Below are 18,119 nucleotides of genomic sequence, written 5' to 3' on the forward strand. Positions count from 1 at the left end.
GCAAATTCTTCCTAACACATTTTTTAAACTGCTAAATGGTATGTTTCAAATGAATTTTTTACATAAAAATATTTTAAAATATCAAATAAATCAATTTCAAGTTTAAAATAATCAAAACTTAATTAAACATAAGCTAATGGGCCGTTTTCATTTTGCTTTCCTATTTTATTTCATCTTTATTAGAAAAAAAACACCATCTAATAGACTAATACTGCCTCGAGGGTTTTTCTTTAACAATATCTAAGTTTTTTTAATGAAGAGATGCTTCTTCTAAAATCCAAACACATAGTAGTGTGTGTATCTTACTGGTCTGGCGCGACCAACTAAGCTGAGACTCGCGAGAGTGTGGCCGGTCCGGTCGGGTGGGGGTGGATAAGGAGATAGAGAAGCGGCCGCTCCGCAGCTGCAGCGGCAAAGCCTCCCCGTCGTCCAGCCCACGCAGCGCACCGCAGCGAGCGAAGCCGCCGCAATGGCCGCCTCCTCCGTGGCCTCGACTCTCCTCCTGTCGCTCTCCTCTTCCTCCTCGCCCTTCCTCTCCCCCACCTCGGTCTCCTTCCTCCCATCCGCCGCCGCCGCCGCCTCCTCCTCCTCCCCGCGCGTCGCCGTCGCCGCCGGCAAGCAGAAGGCGGCTGTCTCCGTCCTCCGCGCCCTTCGCGCCGAGGCGGCCACCCTCCCGGTGCTCTCCTTCACCGGGGAGAAGGTCGGGGAGGTCGCCCTCGACCTCAAGTCGGCGCCGCCCTCCACCGCGCGCGCCGTCGTGCACCGCGCCATCATCACCGACCGCCAGAACAAGCGCCGCGGCACGGCCTCCACGCTCACCCGCGGCGAGGTCAGGGGAGGCGGCAGGAAGCCCTACCAGCAGAAGAAGACGGGGAAGGCGCGGCGCGGGTCGATGCGCACGCCGCTCCGCCCCGGCGGCGGCGTCATATTCGGGCCCAAGCCCCGCGACTGGTCCATCAAGATCAACCGCAAGGAGAAGCGCCTCGCCATCTCCACCGCGCTCGCCAGTGCCGCCGTGGCCGACGATGCATTCGTCGTGGAGGAGTTCGACGAGGAGTTCGCCGCGGGTCCCAAGACCAGGGACTTCGTGGCCGCGCTTCAGCGGTGGGGGCTCGACCCCAAGGAGAAGGCCATGTTCTTCGCCACGGATTTTGCAGACAATGTGCGGCTCAGCGGAAGGAACATTGGCTCCCTCAAGATGCTAACCCCCAGGACTCTCAACCTATACGACATCCTCGATGCCCGCAAGCTCTTCTTCACCCCGGCCGCCATTAACTATCTCAACTCCAGGTACGGTGCCACCGTTTTTGATGAATATGAGGATGATACCAATGGCGAGGATGATGGTGAGGAGGAAGCAGAGGAGTTGCAAGAAGGAGAAGGGAGCGCAGAGGAGGCTGCTCAAGGTACATAGCTATGCATGAACAATTTCCAGGTGTCTTTTTATTGTTTCTATGGTGGGCATGTGCGAAATGACTTTGAGTAACTAATGCTATCCAGTGATCCTTTATTTTACATGTTTTAGTTGATAGTTAGGAGAGAAAATGCTCTGCTTTAATGGCATGTACAGTAGTTTTTTTTTTATCTTTTAACTCTTAGCTATGCTCTGTTGTAAATATCATGATTGATGCTATACGTATGCTGATAAAGATCCTGACATGCGTTTTAAGGGTAAAAACAAGATAACGTGGCAAAGAAACAGAAAATGTAGCCAGTTTTGTCTTATGAATACCATCTTAATTATTATGGAGAAATTCTTTGTGGCCTTGTAGACTTATGGAGCTAATTTTTTTTTTCGAAATAGTTCTCTTATCCTTACCAGCATGCAAAAGGAAAAATGCTTACCATGCTAATGTACATCGTATGGTTTTTTTTTTTCTCCTGAAAGATCCAATAAGTCCATGACATAATTCAATGGTCTATTTTAGAAGCATGCTTAGAGATCCACCTACCCCTATGCTAGCTCTCAGTAGACCCACTGAGTCTGTATTTTACTCGTTATTTTGCACCTCCTTAGGGTTTTTATTCAGAGCTCATGAGCAACTCAACAATTTGCGAATAGAAAATGACTTCAACTAATGGTGGTTAAATTTTCGGCTGAAGGTGGATTAAGTCCTAAGCACTAAACTAAAAAATAAGAAGAAATGAGACTGCATGGAATCCATGAACACCACTGAACCAGAACTCTGGGGATACTGGTACACTCCTTATAATAGTGTCACAATCTGCTGTGCCACACAGCTACCCCTATCACCTATCACTTGAAACATTGTCAGCCATTGGCACTGTCATCATTCACTTCAAAGATGTTCTGTTAGACCTTAGAACCATCTTAATAAAGTAGTTAGCTGTGAATATGCTGGTTTAAGTTGCTTTAGAGGTAAAACCTAGTTAAACACATGTTTTCTCCATCACTCAAGCACTTCCTTTTCGTAAATACTATGCAATAACTACAGGACTAAGTTATTATTAATTGACATTCAGTTCTCTGTTACATTTTGGTGCTGCATATTATAACTTTCTCTTATTTTGAGCATTTCTCAGGAACTTCTTTTTGTATGACTTTCAGATGAGGCTGCAGAGACTGAGGCTGATAGCAATTCCTAGGGAAGGAGGTGTAGATCGCGTGTTTTTCGTTTGTTGGTCTGGTAATTGCTTCCCTGATGCAGAAGCTTTTTGGCTTACTTTTGTTGTAAGTTTATAATGTTTTTTTTTTCACTGATGCAGTATATTAGATCTTCAAACTGCACATATATTTTCAAATACAATGTCGTGTCAACCACTGCATATTTTTCTTCCAATTTTATACAGGAAGTGCTTCCCAATCTTGCTTCAAAAAACCAGTGTTGACCTGCTGGTTACCACTAATTTTCTACTCCCTCTGTTTCATATTATAAATCATTTTGACTTTTTTTTCCTAGTCAAACTTATTTAATTTTGACCAAAATGATAGAAAAAATAATAACATTTTTAACACAAAACAAACATGTTATCAAAAATATATTCAAAGTTACATTTAATAAAACTAGTTTGGTATTATAAATGTTACCATTTTTTTTCTATATACTTAGTCAAACGTACAGAAGTTTGACTCCGAAAAAAGTCAAAACGACTTATAATATAAAACGGAGAGAGTAACATCTTGAGTAGTGGTATGATTACAAAATCTTGTCTCCTTAAATTGTTGAATTGTTCCTTGTTATGACTAACTTTTTCGCTGGGTGAGCTCTAACAAGTAACAACTAACAAGCCTTTTCAGAGGACTTGCTGCATTTTACAATGTGGAAAGTAGCCTAGCTCAACTTGGACATGGAGCACTGGAGCAGCATAGCCCGGGTTAGATGCTGATCTTGAAACTCTAAGCCCAGATCAGTCGTAAACAACAGACCATTTTGCTCAGGTTTACTTGTAGATCACCTGAGGGTTTAGTGAACCAACCCTCTGCTTATGCCTAACCATAATGATTCCATCATTTTTCTTTCTTACCTGGGTCATGCAAGAAGAGGGTTTAGTGAACCAACCTTCTGCTTATGCCTAACCATAATGATTCCATCATTTTTCTTTCTTACCTGGGTCATGCAAGAAGAGTTGTTGGGCCATCCTTAAGTCCACCCAGACAACTTTGGACCAGATCATCACCTTTCTAATTGTTCTGACATTGCACTACAAGTGGATTATGGGCTTATGGGCAAAGCTGCGTCTGTACTTTAGAAAGGTGCAAGATCTGGTCTTTTGCTATGTCTAGTATTTTATTTGTCATTTTTAGCTGGTGCTATCGGTAGAATTTACTTATAGTTTGCTCTGTCTTACTCTGCTTTCAACAATATCTAAAGAAATCATTTGTGAGATTGTGACTGACATAATATTGTGCTGTATCTATGAACCGAAAAGGGAAGAGTCTTGCTTAGGTTGAGCCAGCTTCTTTGGCACTATCTTTTAAACTTTTTGGTGGGCAAAAAGCTATCCATATTATACTAGCCCACTATGCATAAAAGGCATACAAATTATGGGGATGGACCTGAGCACATAATTTCACTCTCTTTTTTTTTTTTCTTGAGACTGGCCATTGATTGGTTCTAGTTTGGAATATTGGATCGATTGACTATAACTGTTTCCGTCCCTACATGTTAGGTCTGCATTATGCTCCTTGGAAGGAATCATTAGAAAGAAAACTTACCACTACACTAAATGTCACTCACCGTATTAAGTTCTGTGCAAATATGCAGCAGAATTCTATTGTGCCACTGGCTGCTGTTGTGCAACTGAATTTACTGGGTGGGATTCTTAAACTAAAAATATACCAGATCATCTGAGAGTCTCCGGAAGTAACAGGAAAAACGGTTGATTCATCCTTCAGGCTACTGTTAGGACACGAAAACACCAGTGGAAGAAATAAGTTAGCATGATGGTATAAATCTTAGACATTATCGTCGTTGTCGGTTGCTTTTCGGCGTGTTGGTCTGATCTCCTTCGGAGCTCTTCTATCATCCGTGTCGTAAAGTTTGCACACGTCGCTGTCGATTAGTCCATCCACAGCTTTGTGGCCAATGGGCCAAGTTACTTTGCTCCGATTCATAGTGCTTTGTGGTTGTTTGACCCAAAAGCTTTACAGTCCATCTTTTCATTTATATTTATACTTATTAGCTAAAATTTAAATTTTTAACCTTAAATTTAAAGTTGATTTAAAGGTATTTTTATCGTAGTTTATTTTTCAGACTTTGTTTTTAGATCGTTAAGAACACATCTATAAAAGTTGTATTCACAAATTAATTTTCGTTACAAATATGTCGTTTCTTTTTTTTTCCTCCAATATACCAAACGATGGGTCTATTAGTTTATATGTCTTTTGACTGTTGTTGCATTTCCGTGAAATTTTCCTCGGAAAGGCATCTGGTATGGTTGGACCCAGGCCTTTATATCCTATCTTCCAATCGAATGTGCATGCAACTTATGGCTCTGCCGTCTATACGTGTTCTGCTCAGCTGCTCTCCATGCTCTGCATTTGTAGTGTGGAAAATAAGAATTTAGGGCCCCTTTGAATTATAGGAATGAAAAAATAGAGGAATAGGAAAAACATAGGATTCTGACAGGAATGTAAGTGTAAAACAGAGGATTGCAAAATACAGGAATAACGTAGGAATGACCGTTTGATTGGACCATAGGAAAAACACATAAATTTGAGGAGAGATAAAGATTCAAACGATTTTTTCCATGAGGTTCTACCTCTTGTTAAAATTCCTCCAAAACTTATATGGGAAGAGGCATTCCATAGGAATTTTATAGGATTCCATAGGGTTAATTTCTTTAATTTAAAGGGCTTGGTAGGAAAAATTACTATAGGAACGAAATCCTCTAAAATTTCTATGAATTTCCTTTGAATCAAAGGGGGGTACAAGTAGTCTATACGTGTTCTGCTCAGCTGCTCTCCATGCTCTGCATTTGTAGTGTGGAAAATAAGAATTTACTAGGTACAAGTAGTTTGAGGGTAATTGAAAAGGATATATTTAGATTGATATGATTTTAAACCATACTATTGAAAGTGGCTATACATTAAACAAGCCTGTAGATCTAGATATATCGATTTATACAACTAGAAATATCTAGTTTTACAAAATCTTGGATCCGAAAGTGTGTTAAATAAGATGTTAGGCCCCCTTTGATTCAAAGGAAATTCATAGAAATTTTAGGGCCCCTTTGAATCAAAAGATTTATATAGAAATTTCATAGGATTTAAATTCTATAGGAAATTTTTCCTATTTGGCCCTTTGATTCAAAGGATTGAAGTTTTCCAAATCCTATGAAATTCCTATAGAATGGCACATTGCATATGGATTTTGGAGGAAATTTAGCAAGAGCTCCAACCTCTTGGAAAATTTCCTTTGAGTCTATCTCTCTCATCCGATTCCTGCATTTTTCCTGCGCTCCAATCAAACGACCATTCCTGTGTTTTGTAGTCCTCTGTTTTACACTTCAATTCCTGTCAGAATCTTGTGTTTTTCCTATTCCTCCGTTTTTTCTACTCTGCGATTCAAAGAGGCCCTTAGAGGATTTTATTCATATATGAATTTTTCCTACAAAGCCCTTTGAATAAAAGGAATAATCCTATGGAATCCTATGAAACTCCTATGGAATGCCTCCTATAATGCAAGTTTTAGAGGAATTTTAACAAGAGGTAGAACCTCATGGAAGAAATCCTTTGAGTCTTTATCTCTCCTCGAATTCCTGCGTTTTTCCTGTGGTCCAATCAAACGGTCATTCCTATATTTTTCCTGTGTTTTGCAATCCTCTGTTTTATACTTATATTCATGTCAGAATCCTATGTTTTTTTCTATTATTTCGTTTTTTTCATTCCTATAATTCAAAGGGACCCTTAGTGAATCCTATGTTTTTTCTATTATTTTGTTTTTTTTTATTCCTATGATTCAAAGTAACCCTTAGTTACCTAGCGTTTGGGTCGATAGGACTTTGAGGCAACGTATGGTTCTGTAAAATAAAAACTGTAAACACACTGCATGAGCAGCCGAGCAGGGAGCGGTGTAGTGGGCCAAGGCAGCCACCGTTTCTTCCCATTTCCCCCCAAGACAAACCAAATGAATCGCTAGTTGCTATGCCTATTAGCGATGTCTGTTATCTTTATGTCTTTCGATTGACTCTAATTTTGATCTTTGAGCAAAAGGGCATGTAGTTGAGTAGTTACAAAGAGTCTCAGTACACCTTAGGTCCAGAGTTTGATTTTTCGTGGGAGCGAATTTTTCAACATTTAACGGCTTTGTGCTTTTAATGGTAGACGACGTATCTCCAGAATGGATTTGCCGACCCAGTCTTCGAAGATGCTTATAGGGGTAGGGTCTGCATGCGTGCGTTCATAGTGGTGTGAGTGTGCGTGTATCGTGAATGTCTGCGTTGTAATGTGTAATCGGGTAGCTAAGGGTCTTATTCCACCATGGGTGACATAGTTACATTAGAATTGCTAGCTAAAAAATCTTCGTGGTTAGTCAATAATAAATGAGAGTTGAGGATTTGTCCCATCTTTATTTCTTATTTTTGACTTATTTTTATCTTTACTTTTTTTTCAACAAACTTATAATTGTGCGTCTCATGATAGAAGCCAAAGATACAATCCATTTTCATTACCTAAAAATTAGTGATACCCTAATTCAATCAAGACCGAAGGATCCCAAGGCTCCCAGCTGCCCATTCCAGATGGACGGCACGGATGTACGCTGATGACATCTGCGCTTTACTGGTTACAAATATAGAGGATCTGCGCCCCTCGCGTCCTGCCTGGCCTTTTCCGTGACGAGACGACGCAGAACAGACCGATCGCCCGCCAGCCATGTGACCATCTGCCGTCGCGGTCGCGCCGGAAGCCCGGAAATCGCACCCGCGCGGGCACGTCGTCGTAGCTTTCCGCCGAAAGCACCGGTCGATCCATCCATCCGCCCCCAACCAACTGCCGTTTCTCGCTGGCTCGCTGCCTCTCTCTCCTCCTCGGCCGCTCGGCGTCGCGCACGCCCGGAAGCGCGACACCACCACGTATGCACGCTGAACCGGCCACTCCGCGTCCGCGAGCGTTGATGAGCTGACACGCGAGGAGGGCGTTGCCGTTCGTTAACGACAAGATCGATTCTGGATAGCGTCATGGTCTCATGGAGTCTTAAATTAAATAAAAATGATAGCGTCATGGCGCCGAAAGGTGTTGCCCATTGCCCATTGGTTGCCGGCCCGAGTACAGCTGCGGAATGATTGACCGGGATCGAGCTGAACTCGGCTATACTCTCGTATTTGCCGGTGCGGCCGGTTGCTATGTGCGGATAAGAGCAAGTTTAATGAGCAATTCTACTGTGTTTGAGGAGACCTCGTAACTCCTAGGTATCAAGAGGTATAAAAAAAGTGGTACCTCTGATATCTCCTCAAGAACATAAAATTACTCAAGTTTAATGGTATAGCCAACTACTAACTCCAAATCATCAATAGTCAATTTAATAGCCAACTCATACAATAGTTACATATAAACATATACTACACTTTTAATAGTATAGCCAACTGCTGACTCCAAATTATCTATAGTCAACTTAATAGCCAATTCATAACAATAGTTACAATTAATACTAGTCCCACATGTCATATACACATGTATCTTGGAGTTCGTGCTGCAGCTGGCTATAAATCTGTAGCCCGCTGCTATTCTTTCTTCTCTTTTATCTTCTCGAAATGTGTTTATAGCTTGCTTATAGTCTATTGTTGTATCTGCTCTTATACAAGGATAACCTCCACACAATCTCCAATAAAAATACAAGATTATGTGAGAGTAAACTAATATTAGAGTATTTGTTACCTATTAATTAATAGAAAGATGATATAAATAGTTTAAATTAGATGTGTCACTCGCCTCCGCTATAAAACTTGCCGTTTTAGACGCCAAAATTTAATGACGCGCTCGGTCAAAAAATTTTATTGTTGGTACTGCTATTCTTAGGGCGTATGCTAAATAAAGAACCCCCATGCGTGCGCACGTGAGTATTGTAAATCTCTTCGGATGAGAGGGAAAAACGGAAGAATATGCCAATGGTACCCACTCGTTCGAGCAATCTAGAAGGATAACTCAACTCACCTGCCCTCGTCTCTCGGGTCATGAGAATATGCCGGTAACAAATGGCAACGTGCTAATATAACTTCCTCCCCTTCTTACCCCTCGGTTCCTGATGCCCAACATATATATATCCCTCCTTCCTCCATATCCAAGGTTAGTTCTACATTTCACATCTCTTCATTTTCTTTGGCTCTTCAGAGTTTTGTCCATCTCTATCTTCAGAGTTCTTCAGAGTTTGCTTACCATATGATCGTGATCAGGTTTGTAGCCAGCCAAATCTTAATTCATAAGAATGCAAGATATTCATGCCTTGACATGTGATTTCTTTATTTGTCTATCCTTTTCAGGTATCGGAATTCTCTTTATTTATAACTACAATGCAATCGCTCATTTTACCCGTAACAATTACCAAGAGCTTGTTTAGTTGACAATAGAGATATCAAGTCAAATAAGGTTGTTTGTGTTACACAAGATACCGATGAATTTTGTAGTGTTGCCCTTCTATTGGGAATTCATAAATGTTGCCTTGATGAGATACTACAGTACCAATAAGTTTTTTTTTAATGCCTAGAGGTTAATGAAACGTATAGCATATGGTCCGCAAGGCTAGCCAACAGTGGATCATCCCAAACGAAAAAAAAAAAAACTATGCAGGTCTCTCCCACGCGCATTATTTTTCAAGGTAACATACATGAGCCTTTTATGCACAAGTGCATAGAATTGCAACTATAAGATTTTTTTTTATAATAGCTTTGATATATTTAAAATTTTATTACACATGTCCTATGCTAAGTTTCAAATGTAAGTTGAAAAAGTTGGTAGATAAATTCATGGCCTAATAATGATACCTACATGAAGAGGAACACTTCTACAAGCGTCATCAATGTTATATCTAGCTATCTGCAAGTTGAGGGTTTTCGTCAAAGTATGGCATCACTCAAGTCACACCTACTTAATTCAAGCATGGCGAACCAATGAAATAGGACTAAAACCACAAATGCTAGATAAATCATGCTAGAAACTCCTATCATAATATATTGCTACTAAATCACTTATTACCATCATTAGAAAGAGAATATCATTGGTACTAGCTATTAAGAGCCATGTCAGCCAAGTCACGTTCTACTTGTGACGGGGCAATGAAGGACAAGTATAAAGGTGTGTGTGTTGTGTGTGTTTGGGGGGTTGGGGGGGGGGGGGGGGGCAATGGACCAACATCTGGTACTTTTACATGTAAAAACTAATAAATATTTCATATTAGTGTTAGCTATGTCCGATCTCATTCGAGACAACTTGTTGATACTTGCTACCCCAAGTCTATATATAGATTGTTGACATGTCAGATCAAAACTATCATTATTAAAAGCTCTTCTAAATGCAATTTGAGCTGAACTCAGTTTTTTTCAGCCTATTCCTTTTATCCCTCATGTCTAAAATTGTACAATGGTTAGCCCTACTGCAAACGACCTTGCACAATAAAAAAATCATGCATAATTGCATATTCGAGTGTAAATTCTTTTTGCATATGTCTTTTGGACAGTACACCTGATATGTACTCACTCCATTTTTAAGAAAGACTAATTTTTAACTATAAATATGGATATAAACTATCTTTAGATTTGTGTTAAATGGTGTGAAGTTAAAAATAAATGTGGCATCCTAAATCGATCCATACACACTATTTTGTCTATTGGATGTGCACTTCTGATTTTTTTTTTCTTAAAAGTTTAACTTGTCTAGTACTATCGTAAAACTATGTTGTTAAAAGTTACCATTGTATATACATTAAATAACTTGCCCTCACATCTTTACAATGATGCTTTTGTAGCTTTCACTCATTTTTAAGATTGAAGGTTTTTATGTTGGATTAATTTTGCCATCAGATATCAATTGACAGCGTATTACATTGATGCAATTTTTCTTTTAGCTATTTCTTATCATACCCTGTAGGTAATTCTCAAAATCGGAGAGATTTACAAGGACACAATAGCGATATAAGTATGACTCCCTCGGAGCTCCAACTATATAGCACAAGGATGATTCAGGACTCATCCACCATATAACTATAACTCCCTCAGGGCTCCAATCATATAGCACAAAGAGGATTCAGAACTCATCCATGAAAACAGTGACGATGACCCGCAACCACTGCGAGAAAACCTTGACCACGGACAACGTCAGAGATTTTAGCCACAGGATAACAAACTCACAGGAAATGGAAGGAAAGTGAGAAATATCTGCAGCCGCCGTCGGCCTCAGGCCTCAGCCGCTGGCAAACGCACCGCATCAGCAGCAGCAGCAGCCATCCCAAGCGAGAGAGCTTTGCTTTCGCGAGTCGCGCGACTCCGCCAGGACAGGAAAAAACCGGAAAAAAAAAAAACCCCGCAATAAAATTTCCCCAACTTCCGCTTTTTCCTTGCCTCTCCCCACCACACCACACCACCCCATCTCCCATCTCACCATCCCCCTTTCCCACCCTCCCGTGCGAACACACCCGCGGCGCGGAGCCCAGATCGGGATCGCGACGGATCGGCGGCGGCGGCGATGGGAGGCGAGGCGGGGGAGCGGCGGCTGGGGAGGGCGATGAGCTTCGGGATCCCGGACGTGGCGCTGGGGCTGGTGATGGGGTTCGTGGAGGACCCCTGGGACCGGGACGCCATCTCGCTCGTGTGCCGCCACTGGTGCAGGGTCGACGCGCTCAGCCGCAAGCACGTCACCGTCGCCATGGCGTACTCCACCACGCCCGACCGGCTGTTCAGGCGGTTCCCCTGCCTCGAGTCGCTCAAGCTCAAGGCCAAGCCCCGGGCGGCCATGTTCAACCTCATCCCCGAGGACTGGGGCGGCTCCGCCTCGCCGTGGATCCGCCAGCTCTCGGCCTCGTTCCACTTCCTCAAGGCGCTCCACCTCCGCAGGATGATCGTGTCCGACGACGACCTCGACGTCCTCGTCCGCGCCAAGGCGCACATGCTCTCCTCGTTCAAGCTTGACCGCTGCTCTGGCTTCTCAACATCCTCCCTCGCCCTCGTCGCCCGCACCTGCAAGTAATTATTTTTTACCCTTACAAAATATTACTCGAGTGAGTCATTTAAGGTTCTCCTTTGTTCGCTTAAAAAGTGTTGTTGTAAAAGGGATTTGGGTATGGTTTGCTTACGGAAGGGAATACTACGTCTTAGGAGTTCTCTCTTGCTTTGGTCACTATAAAAACATCTTAGTTCTAGAATTCAACTTTGGAGATAATTGTAGCTCATAGGTATTAAGGAAATGGTGTGCTTTAACTGTCACACCCTAATTTTCTAGTGAGGTGCGAGGATTTAGCTTAGATCCAAGGCTACTTAGTGGAAATGGATAAGTAGAAATAGGTTACTGCAAGAGTGCGGTGGATTTCTAGATAATTGACCAGCCATATGTTGTCATTTGCAGGAAACTTGAAACGTTATTCCTGGAGGATAGCATAATTGCTGAGAAAGAAAATGACGAATGGATTCGGGAGCTTGCTACCAACAATAGTGTCCTTGAGACACTGAATTTCTTTTTGACAGATCTCAGGGCATCCCCAGCATATCTTACCCTCCTTGTGCGCAATTGTCGAAGGCTGAAAGTTTTGAAGATTAGTGAGTGCTTCATGCTTGACCTGGTTGATTTGTTCCGTACAGCAGAAATATTACAAGACTTTGCCGGTGGTTCCTTTGATGATCAGGGTCAAGTTGAAGAGAGTAGAAATTATGAAAACTACTATTTCCCTCCTTCATTGCTCCGCTTGAGTTTGCTCTACATGGGAACAAAAGAGATGCAAGTGCTATTTCCATATGGTGCTGCACTCAAGAAGTTGGATCTTCAATTCACATTCCTTTCCACAGAGGATCACTGTCAGCTGGTCCAGCGCTGCCCAAATCTGGAAATCTTAGAGGTATTTCCTGGTAGATTAGTTGCATGTCTTTTTGTTATGTTTCTTGCTTTGAGGTTTTATAGGAATATTCAACATGGGCTGATAATCCTTTTTCTCATGTCAATCCAACAGGTGAGGGATGTCATAGGGGATCGTGGGTTAGAAGTTGTTGCACAAACCTGCAAGAAATTACAGAGACTTCGAGTAGAGAGAGGAGATGATGATCAAGGAGGTCTTGAGGATGAACATGGTATGGTTACACAGGTGGGGTTGATGGCTGTAGCTCAAGGCTGCCCTCATTTAGAATACTGGGCAGTGCATGTCACTGACATTACAAATGCTGCTCTAGAAGCCATCGGTACATACAGCAGCAGTCTTAACGATTTCCGGCTTGTCCTGCTTGATAGAGAAGCAAATATAACAGAATCACCCCTTGACAATGGGGTGCGTGCTTTACTGAGAGGCTGCACCAAGCTCCGGAGGTTCGCATTTTATGTAAGACCTGGGGCTCTATCAGATGTTGGCCTTGGGTACATTGGTGAATTTAGTAAGACAATCCGTTACATGTTACTTGGGAATGTTGGGGAGTCTGACCAAGGACTGCTTCAACTCTCAACAGGATGCCCAAGCTTGCAGAAATTGGAGCTGAGGGGTTGTTTCTTCAGTGAACGTGCATTGGCTGTTGCTGTTTTACAACTTAAATCACTGAGATACCTATGGGTGCAAGGATACAAGGCATCTCCCAATGGCACTGATCTAATGGCAATGGTGCGACCCTTCTGGAACATTGAGATTATTGCTCCGAATCAAGATGAAGTTTGCCCGGACGGTCAGGCACAGATTCTTGCATATTACTCACTTGCAGGAATGAGATCAGATTACCCTCACTCAGTAATTCCCCTCTATCCTTCGGTTTGAGTGTATATGTCTGATACCAGGTTGCGAAACTCACACTCTAGTATAGGCCGATATTGTTCCAAATTCTACAGTTTGCTGCTCTTATTCTGTTTAGCAATGAGCACAGAACAAATGACAAATAAAAGCAGGATAGCTGTTAGTTCGAGGAACATATTATAACATCTTGGGACTAAGAATTTTATTGCATATCTGAGGGGTATCACTTCTGCGAAAGCTCAGCTCAATTGGCCAGCACGGATATGTAAACTTCTCCATTTTGATTAGGATCGGACACACAATTTTGTAATAATGTTCCTTGTTCAATGTTTAGTAGTATTATTTGACTCTTTAGCTTTGTGTCACATTGTCTCTTGGAAGATCGCCGCACTGTGTTCTAATAAGTCATTCGCTGTACAATATTTTTATCATCCACAGAACACACTACTGGCTGTATTCTTGCTGTGACTTTTCTATTTCTTCTCTCTTTGGTTGTGTAACGCCCCTTGATTGGTCTGTATGATGGCGCGCTGCTTCTTACTTTATCTTGTTTGGTGGAAATGTGGAATCATGCATATCGATATGTAATTACATATTTCAATAGGAGAAACAATAGCCAACCTCACTTTTCTAATCTATCTATGTTTACTCTTAAATCCTAATAGATTTGTTGATAGGTTCTATGCGTTTTTGGTGCCTATTCATTTTGTTTGGTTTGGGAGTGCCGGTTTATAATTGTGTATGCACATGCTCCTCCTTTACGTCCGGTCCACCCTTTTTTATTTCGAGTATGGTGTTGTCGGTTTACAAATTTATGAGGTGAGGTGGATGCAATCTACTTCCTCCGTCTCACAAAGACTTTATTTTTAGATTTTCGTGTCTAACATTTAACCGTATATCTTATTTGAAAAAAAAATGAAAAAAATTAAAGAAAATAGTCACGCATAAAATACTATTTATATTTTATCATCTAATACTAATAAAAATATTAATCATAAAAAATAGTTAAATAAAACGAAGAGAAACATTATATCTAAAAACTGAAAAATAAAAAGTCTGGGAGACGAAGGGAGTAGCCTATAAACTTGATTCGGTAACTTGATTTGCCCACAGTAGCACAAAACCCAGCCTGACTGCCTGAACCAACTGTGTCTGCCTGCGAAAATGACAGCATAACAGAACCTGATACAACACACAGTAAGTATCAATATGCTACAGATTGTAGATCTGGACACCGTAACGAACCACCAATAATATCTGCCTACGAAAGTAAGCATAAACATATAGAAGTATCCGATACAATACGACACAAATATTATGGTACACGGTTTCTAAGTTGGAAACAGGTGCAAAGTAAGCTTCACGAGATACAGACATACACTTAGGCATAGAGAGCTTTATTGATCTCTAGAACATCAAGCTTCAATTCATTCTGAGCGCTCCCTGGAGACAGACCTTGAGTAGGAACTGCGGCTGTGAGAGTAGCTCTCCCTAGAATGCCTCTTACCCGACGACCTGCTGCGCGACGGTTTCCTTTCACTGTATCTTTTCCTTGGAGAATAGCTCCCTGACCTCTGAGAATCCGGGGAACAGCTATGGGAGTAGCTCCTCTGAGGTGATACACTGCGAGAATAGCTCCGTCCTCTAGCACTTGGAGAATAGCACCTTCTATAGTATGGTGAAACAGAATGGTCATAGGAACATGACCTCTCTCTTCTGTAACGGTATGGAGATCTTGAACGGTAGCGGGAACCACGGTAAGATGAGTATGACCGATGCCGTGAACCACGTGTGTCATAGGGAGAGTATGATCGCCGTCTACCATAAGGAGAAGGGGATCTGCCATACGGAGAGTAGGACCGTCTCCTTTCATGTGGAGAGTAGGATCTACGCCTCTCATAGGGGGAGTATGATCTTCGCCTGTTGTATGGAGAATATGATCGCCTTCTACCATAAGGAGAATAAGACCGTTCTCGCTCAGGTGAGTAGCGTGAACTGTAGCGGTCTCTTTCAACAGGCGAGTAGCTTGGGGAATACCTCCGTGCTGGTGTCACTGTATAATAAAAAATATTCAGCAATCAGTTGTATTATATCAGGAAAGGCTAGCAATGCTTCCTATTTTCCAGAGAAATGAGACCAAACCATCCAGACACAGCAGCAGTTAAATCAAACTTACCACATGATGATTTTGTGCCTAGATACCTTCCGGGCGTTGGTGTTCGACCACGTCTTCTCTTGGCCTGTGGAAAGGATTCAAATAAGCCTTTTCGCCATATTAGCATTAAAGAGTGATGCAACAAATTGGGAATCTGAACGACATGATTAATATGGAGACTATATAATGTAGGGCATACAACCCTTTGGTTGAGGTAGCATGTTTGGCTGTTAGGTTGTAAATCTTTTGAATTTGACGTAGAGCAGCAACGGACATCTACCCTGCTGCTGTCAACAAAAGCTTCAAACGGAAGAGCACTCAAATATTCAGCTCAGCAAGCTAAATGAGCATATAAATTTCACTCCAAGTAGAAGTGAAGAAATTCAGTAAATATATTGTGATTATACCTTCTCTACAGTTATCACACGACCTTCCAACACTGAGCGGTCTAGATATTTGATGCAAAGATCAGCCTCCTTAACAGTAGCCATGGTAACAAATCCAAATCCCCGGGATTCCCTTGTCCATGGATCAAGTACTATGCTAGCATCAATAACCTGTAATACGGTGAGCTTAAAAAGTTGTACACTATTTTGGTATCCCTTTGCAGATACTCTATAAAGGTTACCTCTCCCTCAGCAGAAAAGTGTTTCTCCAGATCTCGATCTGTCACACGAGCAGATAAGCCAGTAACATACAGGTTGTTCCCAGGGTTTTCAACATCACTTGAGTCCACACTTCTAAAGACATCAAAAGGATATCACATACTCATCAGAATTACAGTAGGCAAAAATGTTCACCCTCGAATATAGAGTGAAGGCAGAAACATACTAAGCCCTAAGATAAATACCATACCTAGAACGACTCCTATACCTTGAATGGCTGCTCCGTCTGGGTGATGTAGAATATGAGTCGGACTCATATCTATCAGTAGGAGCCAATCAATAATCACAAGACAGGGCTTCAAAAAATGTGGAAAAAAATTAAGTTTGGTAATGCGTACCTTGATCCTCTAGAGTACGACATCTGCAAGATAGACATATGATTGCATCAATATCCACTAGAGAAACAAATATATACAAAAACATGAGATGCCACTTGAAAATGTAATTATAACAAACAGTGGGTTCATAGCCTTTTGAAGTTGTAACTGATTAATTTATGACACCTTGGTGACAATTTGCCAATCAGTAAGATATTTTGCAAAACAAAATTATTATCTTCAGAATGAAGAGATGACCCAGAGTATATACCTAGCGCACGCCAAAAATAATCCACAAACCAACATAACGAAATGAACAAGAAACTGCAAGACAGGAGATTCTTTGTTTATTTTCAGCATGGTAATCATGAACTATAACTTATGCAATTGCGCTCAGCAATTGAAGCTTCCAACCATACAGTCCCTAAGATAAATCGACTTCCTAACACTGTCCCTAAGTTTCCTCCGAGGCATGTAGGGGCACTATGCAAGTTTCGAACTTTAGACAGTTGCGTTTCAAACTACATATACAATGGACAAAAAATGATTATGCCACAAGTTGTACAACAATTTGTTCCCTTCATTTCTTCATTTCGTGCCCCTCTAGAAACCCATGTACTAGCAATCTATACCTCTTCTTTTGCAAAGCAAATACACGCAAATCAGATCATTTTAACAAATGAGCCGCTATCCAAGATGGGGAACTCCTGCCGCAACGCTTCGAACTACAGCTAGGATTTATCTTTATATAGATTAAGAATAACAAAAATAAATAAATATAAACGGATGTTTTTATACAGATCAGAGGGGCAAACCATCGCCATACTGGAACAGAGAACGAACGGATTCACCGTCTTTAGCAGAGATAAAACATGAGGAGAATCAGAGGCAGCAATAATACCTTCCTTCGCCGCGACGATCCGTGCCCTAGCCGAGAGCGTCTCTCTGTGCCGGCCTCTCTTGTTCTCAGTCACGGCGCTGCCTTTCTGCGCGTCGGAGCGCGTGCGGTTGGGAGAATAAATGGAAGTGTGGAATGGGGAAGGTTCTGGACGGAGGCGGACGCGAAAGTTTCTCAAATCTGGTTGATGAATCGGTTGCGCGCACGAACTCCGCCTTCCTCTTCACGCCTTCACACATGGCGCTTCTTGGAGCCATTGGTTTTTCTTTCGGTTTGCAGTAAATAAAAGTTTCCCTTCAGGGTTTTGTTTACTTTCCAACTTTTTCTTCAAACTTCCAATTTTTTCATTACATCAAAACTTTTTTACAAATATAAACTTTTAAATTTTTTTCTTCAAACTTTCAGTTTTAACCAAACTTCTAATTTTAGTGTGGAACTAAACACACAGCCTAGACCTCTTTTGGTCCTATAGAAAATTAGAGCATTTCAATTATAATGATAATTCTAACGAGGTTTTTTTAAACAAATAATTCAATCCTATACTCCCCTGTAAAATTTCTATAAAATGGACACCCCCAACAGAGATTTTAATGAAAATATAAGAGTTACAATCCTTATGTGTCTTACAATTGTATTGTTCATCTATGTTACAAATATTAGGGCCTGTTTAGTTCGCGGAATAAAATTTTTTGGGTGTCACGTCGGACGTTT

The 18,119-nt window shown here is 41.5% G+C and overlaps 3 protein-coding genes across 6 annotated transcripts; 2 read left to right on the top strand and 1 right to left on the bottom strand.

Moving 5' to 3' along the window:
- The first annotated feature begins 338 nt into the window (after positions 1-338).
- Positions 339-2,825, top strand: LOC127765143 (50S ribosomal protein L4, chloroplastic). Its single transcript, XM_052289983.1, has 2 exons — positions 339-1,406; positions 2,570-2,825. The coding sequence occupies exons 1-2, from the start codon at positions 470-472 to the stop codon at positions 2,605-2,607; spliced, it is 975 nt and encodes a 324-aa protein (XP_052145943.1). The 5' UTR covers positions 339-469; the 3' UTR covers positions 2,608-2,825.
- Positions 2,826-8,768: 5,943 nt separating this feature from the next.
- LOC127766099 (coronatine-insensitive protein homolog 2) lies at positions 8,769-13,847 on the top strand. Its single transcript, XM_052291131.1, has 4 exons — positions 8,769-8,853; positions 10,544-11,634; positions 12,014-12,500; positions 12,612-13,847. The coding sequence occupies exons 2-4, from the start codon at positions 11,138-11,140 to the stop codon at positions 13,395-13,397; spliced, it is 1,770 nt and encodes a 589-aa protein (XP_052147091.1). The 5' UTR covers positions 8,769-8,853; positions 10,544-11,137; the 3' UTR covers positions 13,398-13,847.
- Positions 13,848-14,571: 724 nt separating this feature from the next.
- Positions 14,572-17,652, bottom strand: LOC127766100 (serine/arginine-rich splicing factor SR45a). 4 transcript variants are annotated; one of them, XM_052291136.1, is made up of 7 exons: positions 17,412-17,652; positions 16,532-16,554; positions 16,402-16,419; positions 16,157-16,268; positions 15,936-16,085; positions 15,550-15,613; positions 14,572-15,426 (listed from the first exon to the last, which is right to left on the bottom strand). In XM_052291136.1, the coding sequence occupies exons 2-7, from the start codon at positions 16,552-16,554 to the stop codon at positions 14,801-14,803; spliced, it is 993 nt and encodes a 330-aa protein (XP_052147096.1). In that variant the 5' UTR covers positions 17,412-17,652; the 3' UTR covers positions 14,572-14,800. The 4 variants fall into 4 exon arrangements, with proteins under 4 accessions (XP_052147096.1, XP_052147095.1, XP_052147093.1 ...); XM_052291135.1 differs by having other exon boundaries at positions 16,384-16,419; XM_052291133.1 differs by having other exon boundaries at positions 16,402-16,452.
- Positions 17,653-18,119: the final 467 nt, after the last annotated feature.

This window comes from Oryza glaberrima, chromosome 3 (genome assembly GCF_000147395.1).
Source record: "Oryza glaberrima chromosome 3, OglaRS2, whole genome shotgun sequence".
Lineage (NCBI taxonomy): Eukaryota > Viridiplantae > Streptophyta > Magnoliopsida > Poales > Poaceae > Oryza > Oryza glaberrima.